Source organism: Diplotaxodon limnothrissa, linkage group LG3 (genome assembly GCF_057381915.1).
Source record: "Diplotaxodon limnothrissa isolate DT_005_m linkage group LG3, D_limnothrissa_male_GT1.1, whole genome shotgun sequence".
Classification (NCBI taxonomy): domain Eukaryota; kingdom Metazoa; phylum Chordata; class Actinopteri; order Cichliformes; family Cichlidae; genus Diplotaxodon; species Diplotaxodon limnothrissa.
The window spans coordinates 66,722,834-66,745,841 of NC_140598.1; the positions used below are offsets into that span (position 1 = coordinate 66,722,834).

The following is a 23,008-nucleotide window of genomic DNA, read 5'->3' on the forward strand; positions in this document are numbered from 1 at the left end:
GCCAGTTTCCACTGGAAATGCCTTTTGGTTAAACTGTCAGCAAGGAATTTGCATTTGCACTGTTAAATTTTTATATAACTTTAATGCACTTAAAAAAGCTGCCTGCTTAAGTGAAAATACATTGATGGGGTTTTTTTTGTTTGTTTGTTTTTGCACTAATAAAGTTTATTTATAATAAAGAGTATTTTGTCTAGTTTCAATTATATCGTCAGTTATATCGTTATCGCAAATTTTCAAATGTAAATCGTGACAAATATTTTTGGTCATATCGCCCTGCTCTAGTTACTAGACAACCGCACTGTGGATCTCTCTTTCCTTAGTTCTTTATTTTTTCTTAAGAACATTACCTGAATTGAGGCCTGGAACTTCATCTATGAACAGTCCCATTGGGTCACACTGGTTCTGGAAGGACAGTGTGGTTTGAGATAAAGAATGAATCAGGTTTGTCTGTTTCACTGTTTGGTGAAATGTGACCAGTACCTCAGGATAAAAGAGTCAAAAATGCTAAACATACATATGTAATTAACACATTAAAGCTGGATTATGATCTTACAGCTGAAGGACATTTAAATATGTTGCCTATTGAGATCTGCTATTTGGCAGCTGCAATCCCACACACACACAAGAAGCAAGAAAATTAGAGAACTATTCCTGAAAATTAGTTAAAGAAGAATAAATGTGGTCATACCAAGACTTGTACAAACCCTGGTTTTGCCTTCTGTACTGTGTTTCCAATGATATTTGCACATGGCTCAAGAAATTGTTGCACTTATCACTTATTTTCCCAGAAAAATATGAAAAAATGAGGATTGGCTTGAGACTTTTGCACAGTAATGTAGGACTATGGCAGGGCCAGATAGTAGACTTGGAATTCTTAACATTATTTTACAATGAGATTAAGATAAGGGGAAAAGTCAGAACAGGACAGTAACGGGATTGTGATCTGGAAAATATCAAAAATCAACTTAATCCAGTGAAAGGAAAATATCTCAAAACATAACTTTCGTTTTCCAATAACATGCTCAATCATCAAAACAAGCTGCCAGTGCTCCAAGCTTCCTTGTTTTCAGAAACACCCTCTGTAAAGATTAATGAACACATCTCTTCGAAATAGACTTTTTTTGCTAGCTAAACACACTGAAATACAACAGCACCTCTTCAACAGATAAAGCTGTTTATCAGAAGCATACTGATCCTGTGTGTGCAGACCAGCTGTCAGCATGCTTAGGTAGAGATCTGAATCCCTAATCACATATTTTACCAACATTCTTCATCAGCTAAAAAGTTACATCTATCAAAATGCATCACACAGAAAGGTGACAAAGTCGCAGAGTAATGCCATCTCAGGGTTGTCTCTTTCTCCATCAGATTATAATGGTGTGCACACTGCAGCACTCTCATTAATGCCTCCAACAGCCACGGTTTCCTCATTGAAGCTGAGGACAGTCCATTTTCCTGTCTTGAAGAACCCAATCTCTTTCCCTACTAATACTCACATTTCTACTTGTTTTGGATTGGACAGCCTCAGATTCCAAGTTTTAAAATCTGACATCTGGTAAAAGACATCAGGAAACAGAAATGGCGGGGAAACATGTATGCATCATCAAACGTGCATCTTACTAGAGTCTCAAAATAATAATTATTTATACTGGCCCTTGGTGCAGCTCCTCATTTCATCAAGAGTCATAAAGTGAGCAATTTTAGCTCCTTTCTCTTAAAGGCCAGTCTCCCTCCCTCTTTCCTCTGATTGTCTTTGCCCCCACAAACAGTGTTTGAACAACAGCTGGGTGGGACTGCTGTGCTTACAGCCTTTCACTGACATAATTAAAATCCAAAAGTAGAAAAAATATGTTGTAGTCTGAATCCTAAGTGTTTACTCATTTCTTTAAACAATTTTTAACATGAGTACACATCTGCAATGATACTAACTCACTGGCCACTTTGTGAGGTACAGCAGTTTAGCTACTCATTATGGCAAATACACACACATGGCAGACAGTTCATATGATCACAATGACCTGCTGAGGTTCAGGCCAAGCATCAGAATGAAGGAAAGGTGCTTTGAAGTAACGTTAAACATGTCATGGTTGTTGGTGCCAGATGGGCTGGTCTCAGTATTTTAGGAACTGCTGATCTACTGGGGTTTCCCTTAACAACCAGGGTTTACGGAGAATGGTCCAAAAAAGTGAAAATAGCCTGTGAGCGACCTTGGCCATAGGTCAGAGGACAGCTTTGAGCTGATAGGAGGGCTACAGTCATTAAAATAACCACTCGTTGCAGCCAAGAGCATCTCTGAATGCAACACAAATTATGAACCAGATATGCTGCAGCAGCACAGGCGTTACTCCTGCCAGCTAACAACAGGAAACTACAGTTCACACAGCCTCACAAACTTCAACAAAAGAGGAAAAAAACATTTGGATGATAGGGTCAGGATGGAGCCGTCCTGCTGGCATCAATGGCTCATGCTGTGGAGGCTGAGCTGAGTTTGAACACCACTGCCTACCTGAGCATTGTTGATGACCTTGTCCATCCCTTTATGAGACTGCCTACTCATCTTCTGTGTGTTATTTGTGAGCTATAACACATCCATTTGTAATTTACCCTTAAGCAAATTTATGTCTTAACAACATTTTATTTACTGCCACACCTCATGCCGAGGAGCTTTATCGCATTAGGAACTTATTATTGTGGAACTTGTGTTGCAAGTTTAGCTCTTGGATTTATTTGCACAAGCAAACCAGAATGGCACTTAACTGCCTAGTTGACACGACACACAGACTTCAAATAACGATCAACCTTTTTGTGCCACAGCTGGCAGCACCTCACCAGAAGTCAGGCCTGCTGTAGACACAGAGGCATACAGTCAATGCAGAGCCACATGATGAAAAGAGCCACCAAAGCCACTGTGGGTGTAGCTGCAACCTAATTAACCCACATAATATCATTTCTCAAAGGGATTAAAGCTGAAGCTTTGTCTAAACTTCAGATTCTAGTCTTTAATGTAGAATCTGTTATCTAGGTGCGTTCTGGTGCCCCTTTTGCAGCAAAGAGAGGGAATGAACTATTTTTATGTTTTAACCGATTATAAATACACTTTAACCATATATTCCACACCTGATCACATAATAACAAACAAAAACAAAAAAGCACCATTACCTGAGACAAAGAAGAAAAGACACAGTATTGATCAGCTAACTGGATTTTATGATGATCCTTTTAAAAGATATTATAGAAGATATTATTGGAATGTTTCTATTAATACTAAAACATTTGCGTTTGTGTAGTTAAAAAACCGCAGTGTTTAATGTAAAATAGTCTAATCGGTCTTACCCGTGCTGCTCATGGTGCCAGTCAGATATATTCTCCAGTCAGATGATGCACAGTAAACAAGTCACTATCCACATTAACAGTACATGGATGCAAAGCGCGCAAGCTTCAGTGGCAGCCAGCCGAATGAATGACAGAGAGATGTTTACACGGGAAAGTGCAGCAGAGAGTCCGGCTGTGCCTGGCTGCTGACGCCGCACAGATTTCCACAAACAGCTGCACCGTGAGGACAATGTCCTGCACACACTGCAGAACTGCGCTGCCTCTCCGTACAGCAGACGGTGCAGGTTGGGTGTGGGCGCACGGTGCAGAAACGCTAGTGTCAAACTCGAAAGAAGAAGGGATTGAGCAGTGTCCGGTGCGTCATTTCAAAATAAATGTCAGTTTGAACGCTGACGGTTAAGTAGCGTATCTGTGCTCTATGTTATAAAATGTAGCAGAAATGCGACCTTTATATCTGGGCTACTGGGAATCCCAAAGCTACTTTTTACTCTCTGTTTGTGCGAATTTGATCTGAAAATATAATAAATATATGGAATATATGTATAACAAATAAATACTGGCAAATGTTTTTGTTGGAACTTGTTATTCTGTTTAGATTTTAGGGGTAAGCGTCTCGGGAGAGTTTTTCCATCACTCAAATAAAAGAAAACATTTGGAGATGATCGATTCCTTCTTATTTCACTAAAATGTATTTTACTTTGAAGACATAAACTGCAAGCTTCCTGTTTGGATTTAGGTAACAGCGGCCGTGTTGTCTCTTGAAGCTTCAGCATCCAGCTGACAGCGCCACTGCGCTCATGGCTCGGAATTTATGGGAATTGTATTTTTCTTAAAGAAAACCCGCCGTGTAATGACAGAGTATCCAGCGGTGGACTACATTCCTCCTGGTATAAAGAAACCTCATTGTAAAAGTCGTCTTTGTTTTTGAATACTTATTTCACAAAAATTCATTCTAATTTGAAATAAATCTATTGCTAAATATACAGGTAAGGAAAGGGTTCTGTGGTTCAACACTAATATATTTAATGATTTTTTTTAAACTACTGCTCCTTGGACAATCAATGTCCAATTAATTATAAAATAAATTATGATTTTGCATGTGAATTAAAGTCACTCCATACAATAGCATAAATTCCTAAAATATATCGATAACACATCGGATTTTATCATGATCTTACTTCTATTAACCACTACCAATACAATTAACCCCACACAACTGAAATTCGTAAATTTTGACAACAATTTCAGTCATCATCAAAGTAAACTGGACCAATGAGCTTATTTCAGCTTTTGTTTTGCCTTCTGCGACAACGTGGTTGTGACGTCATATCTCCGCGACAAGAAAAGGGCTTCATGGGCACGCCATCATGTTGAAAGGTTTAAAGCTAAACTTTGTTGTTGCATAAAATCGACAGAATGGATGTAAACGAGGAATATGGCAACAGTTACGGAATAGAAGTTATTCTCGGTGAGGGCGGGAAAACAGCCCCGTGTTGTTCTCATGGTAAGTTTACTTAGAGTAAGCCAAACTGAGTTTGATGTCTTATTTTAAAGTTGCTTAGCCTTTTTATTGATATACTTAGAACAAGATTGTCTGTGATGATATTATACATGTAATCAAGGTATTTTAATATATCCTGCCTATAGTAGCTAGCAGTAATAGGGGTGTATTTCTGAAAATGAAATCTACTACATGTGTACATGTGTATATAGTACACACGCTTACAGGTGTCGTGCCAAGGAAGGCATCTCCGACAGAGTTTGTTTACCCTTCGTCTCCAGCATCCACTGGGTTGTCCAAATCACGGACAAACGGTATCTCTCATTCTTCATTTTTAGTTCACAAACACTTCTTATAATGACTAACTACTCCTGAAATTTTGGAGATGTTAGCTCTTTATACAGCAAAGTTACAGCTCCCCACGCTGGGGGAACAAATTCCGTCGTGGATACGTACCTTGGCACGACCGGTTTGGACTTTCTTTTTCAGTGATCAGTGGTTGTTGATCAATGGTCACGAGAATTTGCATAATTATGACCTTTGTTCCTTCAGTGGGCTGGTTTCAGTCATTATGCAAATGTACTGTTTAAGTCTGGGGAAACCTGCAGTCAGCTGAGACGGAAGACGTCACTTGGATGATGACGAAACGTTTCTCCCACTGAAAACGCTCCGTCCAGATGAACAGAATCAACTTTTGGGGACTTTCTTTTCCCTTTAAAATTGCTTTGATTCTTTGTGCCACACATACTGCAGGGTGCAGAACAGGGCCGTGCAGAGAGGTTTAAAGGGGCGGGTGCTCAAAGTTAAAAAGGGGCACATTGAACCAGGCTGAATAACAACAACACACATTCATCAAGAATCTAATATGGGAAGGGCAGGGCTGTGTTGATCTGAGACTGTAGACATTAAAAAGTCCATAGGAGAGATGGTAGCTGATTAAACAAGTGTCATGAGATAATAACAAAATGCAAAGATTGGTGACAGCGCTTGGAACCATAAGGACACAAAAACTGTGAGAAATAATTTAGGCTCTGCCTGTGAATCACTCTTTGCTTCTCTTCTTCCTTCCATCCCATCATTTCATATATCACTCTGCACTTGCTGTCTATCTGAGAACAAGGCACAACTTGCTATTGCAATAAACTATAATCTAATTATCCACACCTAACAACTCCTGCACTTAATCTATAATAAAATGATGACAGAAAAATGTTATAGCCCTGCCTTTAGTAGCCTCACACAGCTCCTACTGTTTCCTCCTCATGTCCTTACCAGGCATGTCTGGACAATGTTAAAAATCCATATACATAAAACACACACATGCACACACAGTGACATTTTAGATCTTCTTCAGAATACTGTATATACTATGGGCATCACTGTGCTGATTCAGAATCCTTACATTATTATTTATTACTAGAGCTACAATAATAAAGCAATGAGGAGGGGGAAGTAATAAATATGAAATAATGTATTTATGATGATTCCATTTGTTTCACTATCCACTCTGTGCAGGGCAAAGCTTATTACATTTTTAAAACTGTAGAGATACAATAATTTCACTACTGTAAAATCCAAATTTTGTCTTATTTAAAATATAAATCTAATATAATCTGCTTCTTAATGTATGTTCTTTAAAATACAGCTTGTGTTTTTAAATATATTATAATAATTATTATGTGGACATGCATATTAGATCGTTTTTTAGTGAAATATAATCCCTCCAGAAAGGCAGGAAAAGCTCTGTAACTTACTTTAAAACTAAATATGTTTCTAAATACTTTAAAACTAAATATGTTCCCAAAAACGGTGACAGAGCTACAGACCCATGACAGCCAGTAGCCAGCAGCTATGACCAGCACTACTTGTGCAGTTAATAAAAGGACAGGTAATGTTTGTCGCGCTGTTGCACACACAGCACGCTCGTTTGTTTCAGTTCGTCAGTTGCTACAAGACAGCTTACCAACGTGTACGTAATAAGCCAATACTCCTGGGTGCTATACACTACAGTGCACGCTGTACACCTACTTACTGGTTTTGTTGCATCAGTCTGTGTCTCTCCTACAGCTCCGGACAGCAGAGTGAAGCTGACCCCCCACCCACTTGAAACGTAAAGGCAAATAGGCGGAGCGGTTAGTGCTACGTTTGTGCAGATTTGTGCAGGTAAAATTAGCGTTTGTGCTGCTTCTGTTTTAAAGATATTAATGAAAATGAAAAGGTCAACCAGCCCCCCCACATTACCCAAATCCAACAAAAGTGGTATCAAACGTTTGTGCTACGTTTGTGCTGGTTTGTGCTGCAAAGATTTTCGTTTGTGCTGCTATCATTTTAAAGATATTAATAACAATTTCTAGAGGTCATCAGAGGTCAACCAGCCCCCCCACATTAATTAAATCAAACAAAATGGCTGTCAATCAACTGTGCTACGTTTGTGCTGGTTTGTGCTGCTAAAATTTTCGTTTGTGCTGCTTCTGTTTTAAAGATATTAATGAAAATGTAAAGGTCAAAAGGTCAACCAGCCCCCCCACATTACCCAAATCAAACAAAAGTGGTATCAAACGTTTGTGCTACGTTTGTGCTGGTTTGTGCTGCAGAAATTTTTGTTTGTGCCGTTATTATTTTAAAGATATTAACAAAAATTTCTAGAGGTCAACCAGCCCCCCCATATTAATGGAATCAAACAAAATTGATGTCAAACGTTTGTGCTGGTTTGTGCTGCAAAAATGCTTGTTTGTGCTGCTAACATTTTAAAATGTTTAATAAAATAAAGTCTTGATGCGTGCTTAATCATCCAGGTAAGTAAATCCCAAAAGGTTGATTCTGTTCATCTGGACATTTTCAGTTGGAGAAACGTTTCGTCACTCATCCAAGTGACTTCTTCAGTCTCAGCTGACTGCAGGTTTCCCCAACCTTATAAACACCCGTGAGTGAAGTTGCCCCCCCTACCTTCTTCAAATCGAACAAAATTGATGTCAAACATTTGTCCTGCAAATTATTTTGTTTATGCAGGTTATGTTTCCCTAATTTTATAAACAGTACATGTACAGTGAGAGAGAGATGTTACATCTGTCTTCACTTGCATCCCAGTCATAGAAGCGTTGGAGGTCGTTCATAAGAGATTACAGGATCATCCCAACCTCAGCAACAGGACCACTCTCAGCACTGATCAGTTGTGTTTGCTTTTGGAACTGTGTCTTAATTCCACCTATTTTGCATAAGGGTCAGTACAGGCAGAAATCTAGGTGTGCCATGGGTTCCCACAGGCCCCTGCTCAAAGTCAACAAACCAGTTCGTAAGCAGGTACAGGTGTGGCCAGAAGGGTCCTCAGAGGGACTGCTTTTCTACCACAGGCCGCCACACACGACAACACCACAGACTTTCAGGAATATACAGAAACTGTCACTGCCTACATCCCAAAATGTGTCGATGATGTCACAGAGACCAGGACTATCACTGTCTGGGCCAATCAGAAACCATGGCTCACAGGTCAGGTTTAAATGCTCCTAAAGTTGAAAAATGCAAGCCTTCAGAGCCGGAATTAGGTGAGTCTAAGAACAGCAAGGGCAAACCTGTCACGTGGCATCAGTTACAGCAAAGCTTCAGCGACAGCAGAGATACTTGGAGGCAGTGGCAAGGAATACAAACCATCACAGACTACAAGCCCACTCTACAGACCGTGGTGACACAATCCCCAGACAGTGTGTGGAGATCCCTCCACCATCATTACTGAACCCAAGAAGTCATCTATCTCCTGCTTTAAGGACTACCGTCCTGTCAAACTCACCTCCATCATTATTAAGTTAAGTGCTTTGAACAGTTAGTCATGCATCAAATCAAATTATTGCTTTCCCCCAACCTGGATCCATTTCAGTTCGCATACCGGTCAAAACGCTCAACCGATGATGGAATTTCAACTGCCCCTCACTCAGCCCTCACACATCTGAACACTAGAGACTCATATGTCAGAGTGCTGTTCATAGACTTCAGTTCAGCATTCAACACCATCATTCCCCAGCAACTCATTCACAAACTGGATCTGCTGGGGATCAGCACCTTGCTGTATAACGGGCTGCTAGATTTCTTGACAGGAAGACAGCAGACAGTACGGGTCAACAGCAACACCTCCAGCCCAAGAACACGGAATACGGGGGCTCCCCAAGGATGTGTGTTGAGCTCCCTTCTCTTCACTCTGCTGACCCACGACGAGATCTACTACAGGGGTGAAGTTAACCATCTGCCAGAGTGGTACAGCAACAACAACCTGTCCCTGAATGTGGAGAAGACCAACAGTGACTCTACTTCCTCTGCAAACTGAGAAGCACAAGAGATTCAACCCCCATTATGAGCACCTTTTACAGAGGCACAGTTGAGAGTATCCTCACCAGCTGCATCACTGTGTGGTATGACTCCTGCATTGGGTTCTGCAGGAAAAAATGACAACGGGTAGTGAGAGCAGCTGAGAGCATTGTGGGGACCTCTCTTGCCTCCCTCCCCAGGAGATCTACTGCACCTGCCTCATCTGGAAGGTCGTCTCCATTACAGGTGACTCCACTCATCCCTTCAACAGCGTCTTCAGTTTGCTGCCATCAGGAAGGATACTGAAGAGCCTCCGGGCCAGAACCAGCAGACTGAGAGACAGCTTCGTCCATCGGGCTGTCAGGATGCCGACCATCTCTGAATCGAGAAAGGGGGCCCAAGGGTACATCTTTCGCCATCCTACAATGCTGTGATTGTAGCCATTCCCCACTTTCTGTGAATGGTACTCATGGCCATTGATCAATAGGCTTTGATTAGTTGTCATTGATCAATGGTCATAAGAATTTGCATACTAACAATCATGGAATTAACCCCCCGGCACATTGTTCATTCAGTGGCGCTAGTTTCCTTCACTATGCAAACGTACTGTTTATATGGTTGGGGAAACCTACAGTCAGCTGAGACTGAAGAAGTCACTTGGATGAGTGACGAAACGTTTCTCCAACTGAAAATGTCCAGATGAACAGAATCAACCTTTTGGGATTTACTTACCTGGATGATTAAGCACGCATCAAGACTTTATTTTATTAAACATTTTAAAATGTTAGCAGCACAAACAAGCATTTTTGCAGCACAAACCAGCACAAATGTTTGACATCAATTTTGTTTGATTCCATTAATATGGGGGGGCTGGTTGACCTCTAGAAATTTTTGTTAATATCTTTAAAATAATAACGGCACAAACAAAAATTTCTGCAGCACAAACCAGCACAAACGTAGCACAGTTGATTGACAGCCATTTTGTTTGATTTAATTAATGTGGGGGGGCTGGTTGACCTCTGATGACCTCTAGAAATTGTTATTAATATCTTTAAAATGATAGCAGCACAAACGAAAATCTTTGCAGCACAAACCAGCACAAACGTATCACAAACGTTTGATACCACTTTTGTTGGATTTGGGTAATGTGGGGGGGCTGGTTGACCTTTTCATTTTCATTAATATCTTTAAAACAGAAGCAGCACAAACGCTAATTTTACCTGCACAAATCTGCACAAACGTAGCACTAACCGCTCCGCCTATTTGCCTTTACGTTTCAAGTGGGTGGGGGGTCAGCTTCACTCTGCTGCTCCGGACCGCTAAAAATGCGCGTGCTCTTTGTGAGCTCGTTCCCGGCTCGTAACCAGCGCGTTCTGCCGTCAAGGGCGATCATTGGTTAAATGTGATCATGTGACTGATGCAAGCCAGATCCTTTTATTTAGCAAAACTGTGATTAATAGTTAAATATTATTGTTGAGGGGCACAGACAGGACTCCGCACGCACGCACACACACATAAAAAAAAAAAAAAAAATTTTTTAAAAAGTTGCCTCAACAAAAGGGCACTTTGGGCACCCATCAGGAAAGGGGCGGGTGCTCAAGCCCCTCTAGCCCCCCCCCCGCACGTGCCTGGTGCAGAAAACATTTCTCACATATTTTGGTTGCAGTCGCAGTTGTCTGCTATACATTGTTTGACCACATCTCTATGGTGCTCTCGGGCCATTTGAGTAGACTGAACTCATTGTAAGGTTCAAGAAACCAGTTTGAGATTATCCAAACTTTGTGACACGGCTCGCTATCCTGCTGGGAGCAGCCATAAGAGAATGGACAAGGTGGCAGAACTGGAGTAGGCTGTGGTGTTTAAATTATCAGCTGGTACTAGGGAGCCCAAGTGTGCCAAGAAAATAAGCTCCCACATCATAACAGCAGCAGCTCCCTGAACTGTTGATACAAAGCACATGCACCCATCACTTCATGTTACTTACACCAAATTTTGCTGTCCAAACATCACTGTAGAATTCTTAAGTCATCAGACCAGCCAATGTTTTTCCAAATTTGTGAGACCATGCTCAAAGTTTTGTAGACTCACTTACCTGTTCTTAGCTGAAAGGAGAGGCACCTGCTGAGGTATTATGTTGTGCATTCAGACATGCTCTTTTGCATGCCACGGTCAGCTAAAAGCAGATTAACTATTCTTCTCTGGCTTCAACGCCATCAGGGAAGCAGTTTGGCACAAAGCACTGACCGTTTTCTGTAAACCCTAGAGATGGTTGTCTCAGGGCAGGGATAGCTCAGTAGGTAGAGTGGTTGCCCCATGATCGGAAGGTCGGGGGTTCGATTCCCCTTAACAGCTACCCTGAGGTACCCCTGAGCAAGGTACCGTCCCTACACACTGCTCCCCGGGCGCCCAATGGCTGCCCACTGCTTCACTAAGTGAATGGGTTAAATGCAGAGAGCAATTTCCCCACGGGGCTCAATAAAGTACAATAAAGTACACACTTTCTTCTTCTTCTTCTTTCTTCTTCTTCTTCTCTCAGTGGGAACACCAACTATGCTACATTCAAAGTGACTTAAATTACTTTTCTTTACGATTTTTATGCTCAGTTTGAATTTCAAAACTTTAAATACATTTAGTTACTGCCATGCTATTGGGCGATTAAATATTTCTGTTTAATGAACAGGTGAGCTGAAGACTTTAGTCCATGTTTGTGTGACCTTCCGGGGTTAGAAATGACCCATATTATTCTTCTCTGTGGAATATAACAAACTTTTAACAACTTTGTATATTTTGTCAGGTCCTACCTTGCTGTTTGAGAAGGTTTGTAAAGGAGGAGAAAAAAGTCGGAGGTTTTATGCATGTTCGGCCTGTCGAGATAGAAAAGACTGCAACTTCTTTCAGTGGGAAGATGAAAAGGTAGGCTTACTGGAAAATTCCAGAGCTCATGATAAAACGATGTAAGACATCGATCAGTTTGTTTCAATTCACTTGCGTCAAAGGTTTCAGAAGCCAGGCTGCTGGCCAGAGAAGCAGAGAGCCAGTCAACGAGGCCCCCTTTCCCCCATAAGGAGTACTGCAGCAGGTGAGATTTTATACTCATTTTGCTTATCTTAGGCTGTTTATAAAGCTTCATTTTATTTATTTAATGCTGATTTTGTATGGGATGACTTTTAGGATATTTGTATCTTGTCCTTCAGATTTCAAAAGTTTGTCTCGCTCCCTCTGGACGAGAAGAAGTTCTGTCAGGACTGTCAGATTCTGCTCCTGCCAGACGAGCACAGCCTTCACTCTGCTCACATATCCACTCCCATTACTGCAGCACAGCTGAGGAGGCCCAGTGCACTGTTGCGTCCCCTGAACAACAAGAAGAGCAACGCACAGTACCTTTTCACGGACCGCAGTGCAAACTTTCTCTTGGATACTTTAGCAGGTCTGGGATACAGGAAAATACTGTGTGTGGGCACACCCAGGTGAGACAGACACAAGTGTGACCTTTGAATGTATCAGAAAATTTGTCTCGGTTATAGTGAAGCATCTTGTCTGAACTGCCTCGATGAATCAGTTCATCTGGTGACTTAAAGCAGAAATGGAGCCATTATGTAACCTAAGGTTTCTAATTTGACTGTGACGAGCTCAACTATGATGATGGAAACACACTAACCAAGTCCTCTCTGCTAATGTACATCTTTCTGTACAACTACACTTTGTGATCTCTACACCCTTGGAAAAACACTACCTTCTGTTACATCACATTCTCAAGAAAGTGGCAATGTAGGATTTTGAAATTCATACCATAGGTGCATCTACTTAATTTTGGAGAAGTCTCTCTGTCTATTCCCACTGCAGCATGATTTTGCCTTCACCGTGGGTCACTGTAGGTATGGCATTTGACAGGTGATACATCAATTATGTGTAACTGTGATATACTGAAGGCTAAATATTTTGATTAGTCAAATCTCAGTTAAATGCTTTAAATGTTTAACGCTTACAGATGTGTTTTTCATCAGTAATGAGATTGTTGCCTTTTGGGTCAGACTGCAGGAGCTGATCAAGCTGCAAAATCTGGAGCAAAAGCTTGAGCCAATAAAGAGTCTCTTGCTGGACATTGACTTTAGGTAAGTTTGCTAATTTATGCATCAGTTGCTGCTTTCCTGTATATAATAAAGCGTTCCAGGTGTTTGCACATAGGCTATTTTGTGTATATAAAATCAAGGTGAGAATGAATTAGACTGCATTTCACTGAGTCTAACATGTTTATTCTGCAAACCCTCTTTGTGCATTTCAAAGAATGATGACTGAGCAGAACATGGTGGCATTTGAAACCGATGCTAATGTTTCATAATGAGAGAAGATTTCAGGACTGACTGAACGAATATATATGGACTGGCAGTACGTTTCATGACATTACAACCTGATCATCAAGGCCAATTCCAGCTGTCATCAGCCAGTTGAGTAGTGTAGCTTTAGTTACTATGTCTCAGTCTAAATTCTGCTATGTAGCTTTTCAAGGTACTTGTATGAAAGGTTGTGTGTTGCTTTATGGAGAAGTTACCACTATGCTTCTGTGGAGGAGGATGTGGGAATCTGAAGTTTAGCCATTCTTGAAATACTGTTGAATGACAGCCAGTTGTTGACTATATACAGATACCATTACAACTATTTGGCTACTTGAGAAATACTGGTTTTGTTTAATTGGACCTCCTTAAATTTTAATTGAATACCTCTGGGCTAGATGTTCCACATTGTTATAGTGGTGTGGTCAGACTTTTTCATGTTCTTATCATGGGCATTGAATGTCAGGGTACTTTTTAAAAAAGATTTTATCGATCTTTTCTCAGTGTGAAACCATTGTAGAAGATACATTTTTACCCCTTAATGCCTAGTGTATCATATGTGATACAAATTAAAACTCATATGTTCAAATAAATATTTCATTTTTTTATTGCCAAAAGATTAAATAAACACTCCATAAATCTTTTTAAAAAAATTAGCAGTTATTTCATGGATCAGGCTTCAAAGGTCAAAAGCATATATACAGGCACAAATATGTACTTGTGTATATTTGAGCCGATGACCCTGGAATCAGATTTGGGGATGATTTCATCAGACTTTCTGAACTTGTGTAAATCTATAATCCTTTGTAGAACCTACAGTTCCGAGTTTTCCATTGTTCTAAGTTTTGGTCTCATGAGTGCTGTCAAGAGAATCCTTTTTTTATGCTGGCAAAGATAAACTACCAGTTGTAGTCAATTGATCAAATTATTTACAGGCCCTGTCAAGGTAAAAATAATTTCAGTGCCATCTGTTAAAAGACTTAAGTGTATATTTGAGCCTTTAGTCATTAAAGCTTTTATGCTGTACAATCGTTCTACGTAGCTCAAAGATATAGCATTCATAGCATTCATCACAATGATGAGCATATGTAAACTTCTAAGCACAACTTTATGTAGAATATGATAATGGTATCACAGAAACTTCTGGGAACAAAACTCCAAGTGGTTTGGCCAGACCTGATTGTCCGGTGGTCTCAGGAAGCGTATGGCGGGGTACAGGGGTTGAGTGAACTGGTGATGAGCTCTGTCGAACACCGGTGTCATGGCTGCTGAGAACTTTTGCAGGACAACCATGTTTTTTGCATCGTAAAATATCAGCTGGCCTTTATCATAATTAACCCACACTCCCACTTTTCTAATTGGAGTCTGCCCCACTCCTTGACATGATATGTGCCGGTTGTTGTGCCACGCGGTCAGATTGCGGTTCTGAAACTCTACGCACCATGAGTTCCTGTTTCGGCCCAGCTTGGCGCCCTTGTCATTGCCCTTTCTCTCAAGGGTGTCATAGGCTACACCCACAGCCCAGGCTGAGCAGCAGCGGACATTTACCTCCCAGTAACTCTGACCTGCTGTGATGGGAGAGGACCCCAGAGCACAGCATACCTTATCAAACTGAAGGGGATGTTCTGGAGCTGGGCAAGCAGAGCCAGAGAAGGACATGCCCCGCCCCTCTGATGTCACTCTGATCAGATTATGGCAAGACTGCCTGTCGATCATTATGGGGAAAGAATCTGAAAAGAATGAAATAATTTGTTAATGAGATTTTGATCTTTTGTTATTATCAGAGTTACTGTAAACAAATTGTAAACAAATGTATTATTACTCGTGATTGTAGCAGATGGCGCCGCATATTTGATTTGACAGGTTATTAGTGTTACAGGGTGGGGATGGGGGGAGAGGTCAAATTGCTTAGGAAGTGGGCTACTGGAGCACAGCATACATGGAAATGGACTGACAATATGGAATTGATGGAATGCTTCTAATGAGAGAAGACCAATGCATGTGGGAACTATGGATAAGTAGGAAGCCAACATCCACACTTATTAAGAAGCACCTGGTGGCTCAGTGCATTAGCATCAACAGCTCAGCAAACAGCTGATATTGGCTATTTGGATCTACTAAGTTGAGAGTTGATGGATTTGATGCCATGATCATCAATACCTATAGTTTGACCTAAACACCATCCAACCATTTTTTCACACAATGACTGATTTATTTGTATATGCAGCAAATGAGTAATCTGGAGCAGACATTTACTGTAGATTGCAGGGGGGGGGGGGGAAGAAAAACGTTTATTTTTTTTGGTGTTATTTTAACCAGATAAAGCATCCCTTGGTTGGCCTACTTTGTTCTGTCATGCTCCCAAAGTACACCTAACTTCACTCACTCTGCTGCTGTAAATGAGTTAGCCTGATAGCATGTAGATGTAAGCATCTTAGTACCTAAGAGTAGAGTCTTCCTCTGCAGCCTGGCCTTGAGGTTTTTGGAGATGGAGGAGAGTGTTTTTAGAAGCCTCTCGAATCTCTCTTCATTCAGCCTGATTTCCTTCTCAGATGTGTCTGGCTTCTTAAGGCTGGAGGAGTGGTGACAAAGATCAAAGTGAGGCACAGAGGTGTGATTTAGACCTGTACGGGGATGAAGCAGCAAAGGTAAAAGGTGCAGCGATTTACCTTGCAGTCTCAGAGTGACCCTTGAGATGAGACATAAGCAGAAATACTGGTTAAAATAAAAGAACACTACTTATAGCTTTGTTATTGAGCTGTATGTAAATCAGACCTGCTCGCCTTCCTTCGCTGTGGTGCTTTTACTCAACGTTCTCTGTATGCTGCTCATGCTCTTGGTGACCTGGTCGTGGTAGTTATCCCACTTCTTTAGAACCTGGTCCAGCTTGGTCCTTGTATGCCTCAGGTCCAGCTCCAGGGAGTCCAGGATCACCTGTTCATCCTGCTTCAAAATGCACCGCATGTTCTCAAAGTGCTCTCGAACCTGCTGCTTCATGACCTCTGTGGTCCTCTTCAGTAAGGAGCGTGATTAAGAGGACATGTTATTAGGGATTTATTATATATCATTGCTCTGTTTGCAGTCCTTGGACTTGGTGGTCAGAAATGTATTAGGTAATTTTTCAGTGCTGGTAGTTTTAGGTTTTTACTTACAGAGAGATCGGCCTTGCGTTTCTTCAGAGACTGGATGCGCGCCTTAGTCTTGGACGTTTCAGCCTGCAGCTCCTGGATACGTCTGGTTAACTGCTCCTGCAGACAACAGGACATTTTTTGTATCATAAATGATCTAAATGATCGGTCTTTGGCACCTGATGATTCTATGATCTATCTATCCCGTCATACTTGTTAATCAGTTCCTGCTGTTCTTTAAAGAGTTCGACACTAAACTGAGATTTATATGACAGTATTCCTTTTCTTTTTTTGGGGCTGCTGGTTGCTGAGCTCTCGAATAAAGAAAAGTTTTATAGAGAGAAAATTCACAGTGTTGCCTTGATTAGGTCACAGTCATTATGGCCTATGACCCATGCGTAGATAGTGGTAAAATCTCTAAAGTCTGTGTGTAAGAATCACAGAGTAAATACTTCATGCAGCATTGTATTCGCGCCCTGGAGTTCCCCCACCCCTGACCTACAAGATGTTAATCCACAAGCCGGGTTTATGGAGATTGGCAGCACTAGAGCGACTTATTAATATTTAGCAGCTAGTTTTAATGCTATAGCCGATTGGTGTATGTTCCAGCCAATCAAAACATCTGTACCTGAGAGGGTTGTGCGGTTTTGGCAGCCTTACGCTGTAGTTTGGGTGAACGAGAAAAAGGTTGAATAGTGCCGTCACTGCTGGCGTCCAGTGGAGTGAAGCTCAGCCCGTCTTGCAGTAGGCTGTGGATGCCTTCAGAGGGCGCTAAAAGATTAGTGTAAACGGCTGTTGACGTTCCATTACCGAGGGAGCACGACTCTCTTTCTGCCATTTCTGAGGACTGAACAAAACAATAAAAACAGATTACATTTCTACATAAGTCATTCTCTCATTTACCTTTTATTTAAAAAAGCACTTTCTTGGAATTAGCTTCTGCTGTGTATTTGTGTGTGTATAGATTAAATTAACTCGTCAGGGCTATGAAAAGTTCGAGAAAACCTGTCATTTCATGCCAAGCCTTTACCAAAAATCTATTCCAGATCAGAGTTCCAAGTCTGACCTACTGTAATAATTTAAATAAAATAATAATAATTAAATCCAATGTTTGTTTTTTTTATTCAAGTTTCAAAGAGACGAGTCTGTTCTGTTGTGTACTGTTTAATAAGGCAGCATATCTGGACTAAAGGATATTCTTTAACCATTATCAAATAATGTTGTTTTAAGAACTTCTTACCTGAGTTCGCTGCTGTTTGTTTCTGTAACGTTGTGCTAGAAGTGCAGGATGGGTATGTTCCTGGGTAACAAGCTTCAGCTTGCAGCACATAGTCAGACACCTTATCCTTCCCTGCTGTGTTGTTACCTAATGTGCTGTATACCAGTCGTCAATAGGCTCAAACTTGTTCTCTTTTTTTTTTAACCAGCATCCGGAAGCACTGAACAGTCTGTTGCATAATAAAAAGCCAAACAAAATCTTTCTGTTTCAGGTATGCTCAGTTCTACAGTCAAGATGAGTTCTGTCATTACAACATGTTTAACCATCACTTCTTTGGTGGAGAGGTAGGAGTTGAGCTGATGTCCTGCTAGTTCAGTCAAACTTTCCATCAACAGCCGAGTTTGATAAAGCCTTCTCTCTTATCAGTCATCCAGTGCAACCCTGAAGAACTTCCTCAGAGAGTCTGACGGGGAGAAGGTGGCAATGGTAGCCGACCCTCCGTTTGGTGGTCTGGTGAAGCCCCTGGCCAACAGTTTCTCTCTGCTATCTCACACATGGAAGAAGTTGCAGAGCTCTGGTCAGCACCGCTGTGGAACTTTCAGAATTAATTGTTTCTTTTTATATTTATGACTTGTGTCTTTTTTTTAATAGGTATAAGATGCAAAAACAAAACTTTATGCTAAAATGTTATCATAATTTAAAGTTGATATGGCTAACATGTTAGCAGACACACAAAGTGGAGCAGCATTAAGATACATTTAGAAGCTCTATTGGGTGTTGGAAAGGAGGTTGGTTGAGAAGTGTAAGACTTTAAATTATACAGACTAACAGCAAAACGAGCTAAAAGAGGCAAAGACTAGATTTGCTTACAATCCTTTTCTCTGCAGGTTAGGGTTAAGCTAAAGTTATAGTAGCAGCAAGTCATTGCATGGCTCAAGGAAAGAGACTTTTTGTTTACTATTAGAACTATTACTTTAAATGAAGAAATCTAGTGTTTGACTGTAGCATGCATGTTGTGTTTGTGTGTGCAGACAGCAGTAATGCTAACATGCCCATGATCTGGGTCTTCCCTTATTTCTTTGAGCCTCGGATACTGGAGTGTTTCCCATCATTCAGCATGTTGGATTACCAGGTAACAGCAAGGCAGCAGTTTAGAGTCATCAGCTAATATTACTCTCTGCGTACGTATAGCTTTAGGTTTTTCTAAACTAATAACATTAAGTGATGCGCTATAATATTTACTTGCATAGACACTCATAATTTTGTCGAATGAAAAGTTCCACTGACTCGTACTCTACCCCTTATTATTTATGTTTATCAATCAAATGTGACATAGAGACAACAATTTATGCGCATTCTTAAATTGAAGTTATTTAAAATGTGTTTTTGGCTCCTGCTTCAGCTGCAGCATGCTGACTCACACATAGTTACTGTTATTAGACTACAAACCGAATCAAGGCTATGCTTTTTATCAATGCTCCACTTTCCCTAGATCCTCGAGCTTACTTTATTTATTAAATATTTCAGTGCACTTTACAGTGGAATATTATGGCCACAAAAACAAATAAAAGATTTAGAACTAGAAGTAATGAAATTTCAGTTTTAAAATTTTCAGTTTTTCTTTTGAACCAGGTGGACTATGACAACCATCCTCTGTATAAACATGGAAAGATGGGCAGAAAACAGTCTCCTGTCAGACTCTTCACTAATCTTTCACCCAGAGACATCATCCTTCCCAAAGAGGAAGGTTACAGGTTACTACATGTTCACTCAGTTAAATCCAGACGTGTTCAGAAATAATGTTGGAGATGAGAATGTCTTAAAGTATATGTGATAAAACATTTGAATAGATTGTTATCGGTTTGTGATTTGATGTTAACTAAAAGGGCTTGAGCATAGACTGACCAAAGTCATGTTTTTGGTTAACTGTGGAGAATAAAAATCATCTGTTAATTTTCTCAACTGTAAGAAAATCATCGCCATAAAAAGGGCAAAGTTATGAGCTACATTTAAAAGTGTTTAATTAAAGATATCACATTTAGCACAAAGTTAAGAAGGCAGTTTAATGGGGAAACTAATGGATGCATGAATTCATTGGTGTTATTTGTCATTAATCCCTCAGCTTCATTTTAAAAATGGGGTTGGGGTTTTTATTTTGGTATTTTCAAGACTTTCATATGTGAAGAAATGAACAGCTCATACCGCCAACTCCAGGTTTTCCTTGTGCAGTTAATAAAATGCATAAACACATGAGAGTTTTGTGAAACACAAACTGTCAGACGTCTGTCTGTCTTTTGTGTGTATTTAAGCAACTCTGCACATTTGAATTTAAAGTGTTTAATTTGTGAATGACCCTCTCGTTTTTAGATTTTGCCCTTTATGTGAGAGATATGTCTCATCCCTGAACAAACACTGTGCGAAATGCAACCTCTGCCCATCCAAGGTACGAAACTCGTGTGACTGCATTTTATTTTTAAACTGAAAAGGCACTGCATCAAGTTTCCGTTGAATCTTTGCATGTCACAACCTGTATTTTCTGTGTTTGCAGGACGGCCGAGAATGGAAGCACTGCTCAACCTGTGTGAAATGTGTGAAACCGTGTAGGTCGATTAATCACAGATGCAAACTGATGTGCAGTTACTGATTTCACGTCACACTTCCCATATATTTCTTGTGAATTTATTTAAATATCTTTCCTGTAAGCCTGGGAGCACTGCCAGTCCTGTGGCCGTTGTGCCCTGCCAGACCACCCATGTACCACCCGTGAAGGGAAGGAGGGCTGCTTTAACTGCGGAAGCCCAGAGCACAAACGTAAAGACTGCTCTGTCAAACACACACACAGGTTCAACAGGTGAGCCAGGGATCTGTTCCTGTTAAGGGATAAATCTTGTCACTCCACTCTACCCGTAAGATTTAATATTTACACGTCTTAACTTGCTCGTCTGTGTTTTACTACTCCAGACATCGGACCAAAGCCAAAGTTGGAGGAAAAAAAGGATCCCCCCAGTCCCTCCTCAGACTTAAAGCAAAGAGGAAGTCTGGTGCAGCTCGCAGAGCAAAGTTGTTGGCTGGAAAGTCTCTGTGACTTCAGTAGTCAGGCAGTACCTTCTCAGCTGTGCAATCCAAAGCAATATTTTTTTCCTTTTCAGCATGGTTTTTTTTGGCAGTGGTTTAAAGTGTTGTAACAGAATAAAACTTGAAGGGAGAGTTTGGTTTGTACTTTTCTTTAAATGCTGAACTGACAAGTAAAGCTTTCTGTGGAGGTTTCCAGGTCCACAGCTAAATTTCACATCCACATAATATGGCTTTGTATTCAAGTGTTCTCAAAATACTAGCTTATCACCTTCAGCCAGTACAGAAACAAAGAGCAGTAATCAGTCCTTTTTGATCTGTAACGCTGCAGGTTTTTCCAGGGCCAGCTAGTGTACAGTGCAACCTATAGGTGCAACTAAAGCTTTTTGCATTAATTGCCCATATAATGTAGATTGCACCTGTTTATTATTTTGACTTAGTCTAATTCAGACCAATTTCATTTACAACTTAATTTCCTACAAAATTAAGAAAGACCCCAACAATCAGACAGTCAACAAGATGCATTTAGCATGTTGGGTGATTTAAAAACTCCCTTTTAACAGGAAGAGACCAGCACCAGGCTTAGAGAGGAGCAGCTATTGGCTCAAATACACCTCCTGAAAGACGTGAAAACCCAAGAGCAGCAGCAAAATGGATAGAGAATATGCTACAGTTCACTAAAATACGTGTCCTTGTGTTCACTATAGGAAAAATGGCTTTTCTCAAGTTTTTCAGAGCTCTGGACTTAAACCTGTAGGCTTGTTTCTGCCCTGTTATTCCCTTTTCACAAGCTCTTCCTGTGAGAGTATTCTGACATTAAAGATTTTATGGCTCAAAAAATTTCAGTGCTCTTCTGAGTATTTCAGCAATTTTGTAATTGCAGTTAAGAATGGCTTTATAATAGGTTTACAGTCCTTGGCAGGTGTCTTTGCACATTATAACCACTTTCTAAGAATGAACAGCAGGATCTTATGCATTTAATAGATCATCACTAGCATAGTTTAATTTTTCCTGTAGTTTAATTTTATAGCATTCTACTGTTGCACCACATCTTGAGTTCATGTTTGGCCAGCTGATGGCAGCATTGTTGAGGTTTACTTAAAAATCTTTCCCACCAATCATTACATTTCTTTAAGTGTGATTTCTCCACACTGCAAGTCGGAGTACAGATATAGACATTGTTTGGGCAAGCTCTAATAGAACAGGGTATACAGCACATCCTGCCAAAATTATGCACTGAACCTGACAGTAATGGTTCTGGTGATGATGAAAAAAAGACAGGAGTCTGACACTGCTGCTTTCAGTGATGTTTACCTGGTTCAAGCAGTGAAGGCTTCCAGACCCAAGAGCACTTCCCTCTTCACGGTGGATGTAAACAGTGACTGATTTTATGCTTTTATTCTGACAGCCACCTTTGATGGAATGATCCTGTGAAGCCAAAGTGATTCTTTATGTATCTTACTGTAGACTCACTGCTGAACATAGTTGGGCTCATACGATGTAATTCCTAATCACCCAGCAATCAAGTGGCTAGTTTTGTTATTCTGTATAAAACCAGAAGTCCAGGTAGAGGGAGTCCTCAATTATATTAGTTAGAAACTGTAGGATATACTGATGATGACAGGTCAGAAAAGAAAAATAACACCGGGTACATTAAATAAAAACAGGCTTATGTTGCTGTCTAAGTGAGGAGAGTCAGATTTGGTGTCAAATGAAAGAGTGTCAAAAGTGAAAAGCTGGTATGTGCCAGGATGACTGTTTACCTTTTTTTGGCTTCTCTGTGTAAAATGCCATCACATTCGCAAAATTAACTTTATACTTGTAATTACCAGTTTTCAGTTTTCTTTGCTGACCCTGTTTTGTTTTTTTCAAAAAGTGAAAGAAATCATCAACTAGAGAAGAAAGGTGGGAAGTTAAAGCAGAAAGGGGCAAAGGTCAGCGCAGGATTTAAAGCTGCTAAGCACTGCTGTGTGATTCAAATGCTAAGCAGGCAGAGAAAGACTTTTTTCTGATAGCCTTCCTCTATGAAATGTAAATTAGATGGAAAACAAGGGGGGGAATCTAAAAAAATAGAAGCTTCCCTCATCTGTTCCCATGTATTTTAAATTCACACATCAAAACAGTAGAC

The 23,008-nt window shown here is 40.5% G+C and overlaps 3 protein-coding genes across 3 annotated transcripts in view; 1 reads left to right on the plus strand and 2 right to left on the minus strand.

Moving 5' to 3' along the window:
* Positions 1-3,611, minus strand: part of ablim2 (actin binding LIM protein family, member 2) — a 96,486-nt gene extending 92,875 nt beyond the window's left edge. The window contains exon 1 of the transcript XR_014905447.1: positions 3,334-3,611. The gene's annotated coding sequence lies outside the window, so the exon portion shown is untranslated. The remainder of the gene's footprint in view (positions 1-3,333) is intronic.
* A 1,066-nt stretch (positions 3,612-4,677) lies between these two features.
* Positions 4,678-21,265, plus strand: zcchc4 (zinc finger, CCHC domain containing 4). Its single transcript, XM_085351135.1, has 13 exons — positions 4,678-4,837; positions 11,925-12,043; positions 12,127-12,209; positions 12,325-12,597; positions 13,162-13,242; positions 18,080-18,152; positions 18,235-18,385; positions 18,840-18,940; positions 19,441-19,562; positions 20,176-20,251; positions 20,357-20,408; positions 20,512-20,659; positions 20,770-21,265. The coding sequence occupies exons 1-13, from the start codon at positions 4,750-4,752 to the stop codon at positions 20,891-20,893; spliced, it is 1,491 nt and encodes a 496-aa protein (XP_085207261.1). The 5' UTR covers positions 4,678-4,749; the 3' UTR covers positions 20,894-21,265.
* On the minus strand, positions 14,593-17,919 carry LOC146636943 (E3 ubiquitin-protein ligase TRIM62). Its single transcript, XM_085351134.1, has 7 exons — positions 17,830-17,919; positions 17,218-17,436; positions 16,614-16,709; positions 16,237-16,473; positions 16,131-16,150; positions 15,903-16,033; positions 14,593-15,191 (listed from the first exon to the last, which is right to left on the minus strand). Exons 1-7 carry the CDS (start codon positions 17,917-17,919, stop codon positions 14,593-14,595), a joined length of 1,392 nt encoding a protein of 463 aa, XP_085207260.1.
* Positions 21,266-23,008: the final 1,743 nt, after the last annotated feature.

Coding starts and splice junctions, on each gene's coding strand:
- LOC146636943 (XM_085351134.1), bottom strand. CDS start 17,919: ATGTGCTGCAAGCTGAAGCTTGTTACCCAGGAACATACCCATCCTGCA. Junction 16,474..16,613: donor AACGCAAGGCCGATCTCTCT/GTAAGTAAAAAC, acceptor TCCTTACTGAAG/AGGACCACAGAGGTCATGAA. Junction 15,192..15,902: donor GAGGAAGACTCTACTCTTAG/GTACTAAGATGC, acceptor CATTCTTTTCAG/ATTCTTTCCCCATAATGATC.
- zcchc4 (XM_085351135.1), top strand. CDS start 4,750: ATGGATGTAAACGAGGAATATGGCAACAGTTACGGAATAGAAGTTATT. Junction 12,044..12,126: donor TTCAGTGGGAAGATGAAAAG/GTAGGCTTACTG, acceptor CTTGCGTCAAAG/GTTTCAGAAGCCAGGCTGCT. Junction 20,409..20,511: donor TGTGAAATGTGTGAAACCGT/GTAGGTCGATTA, acceptor CTTTCCTGTAAG/CCTGGGAGCACTGCCAGTCC.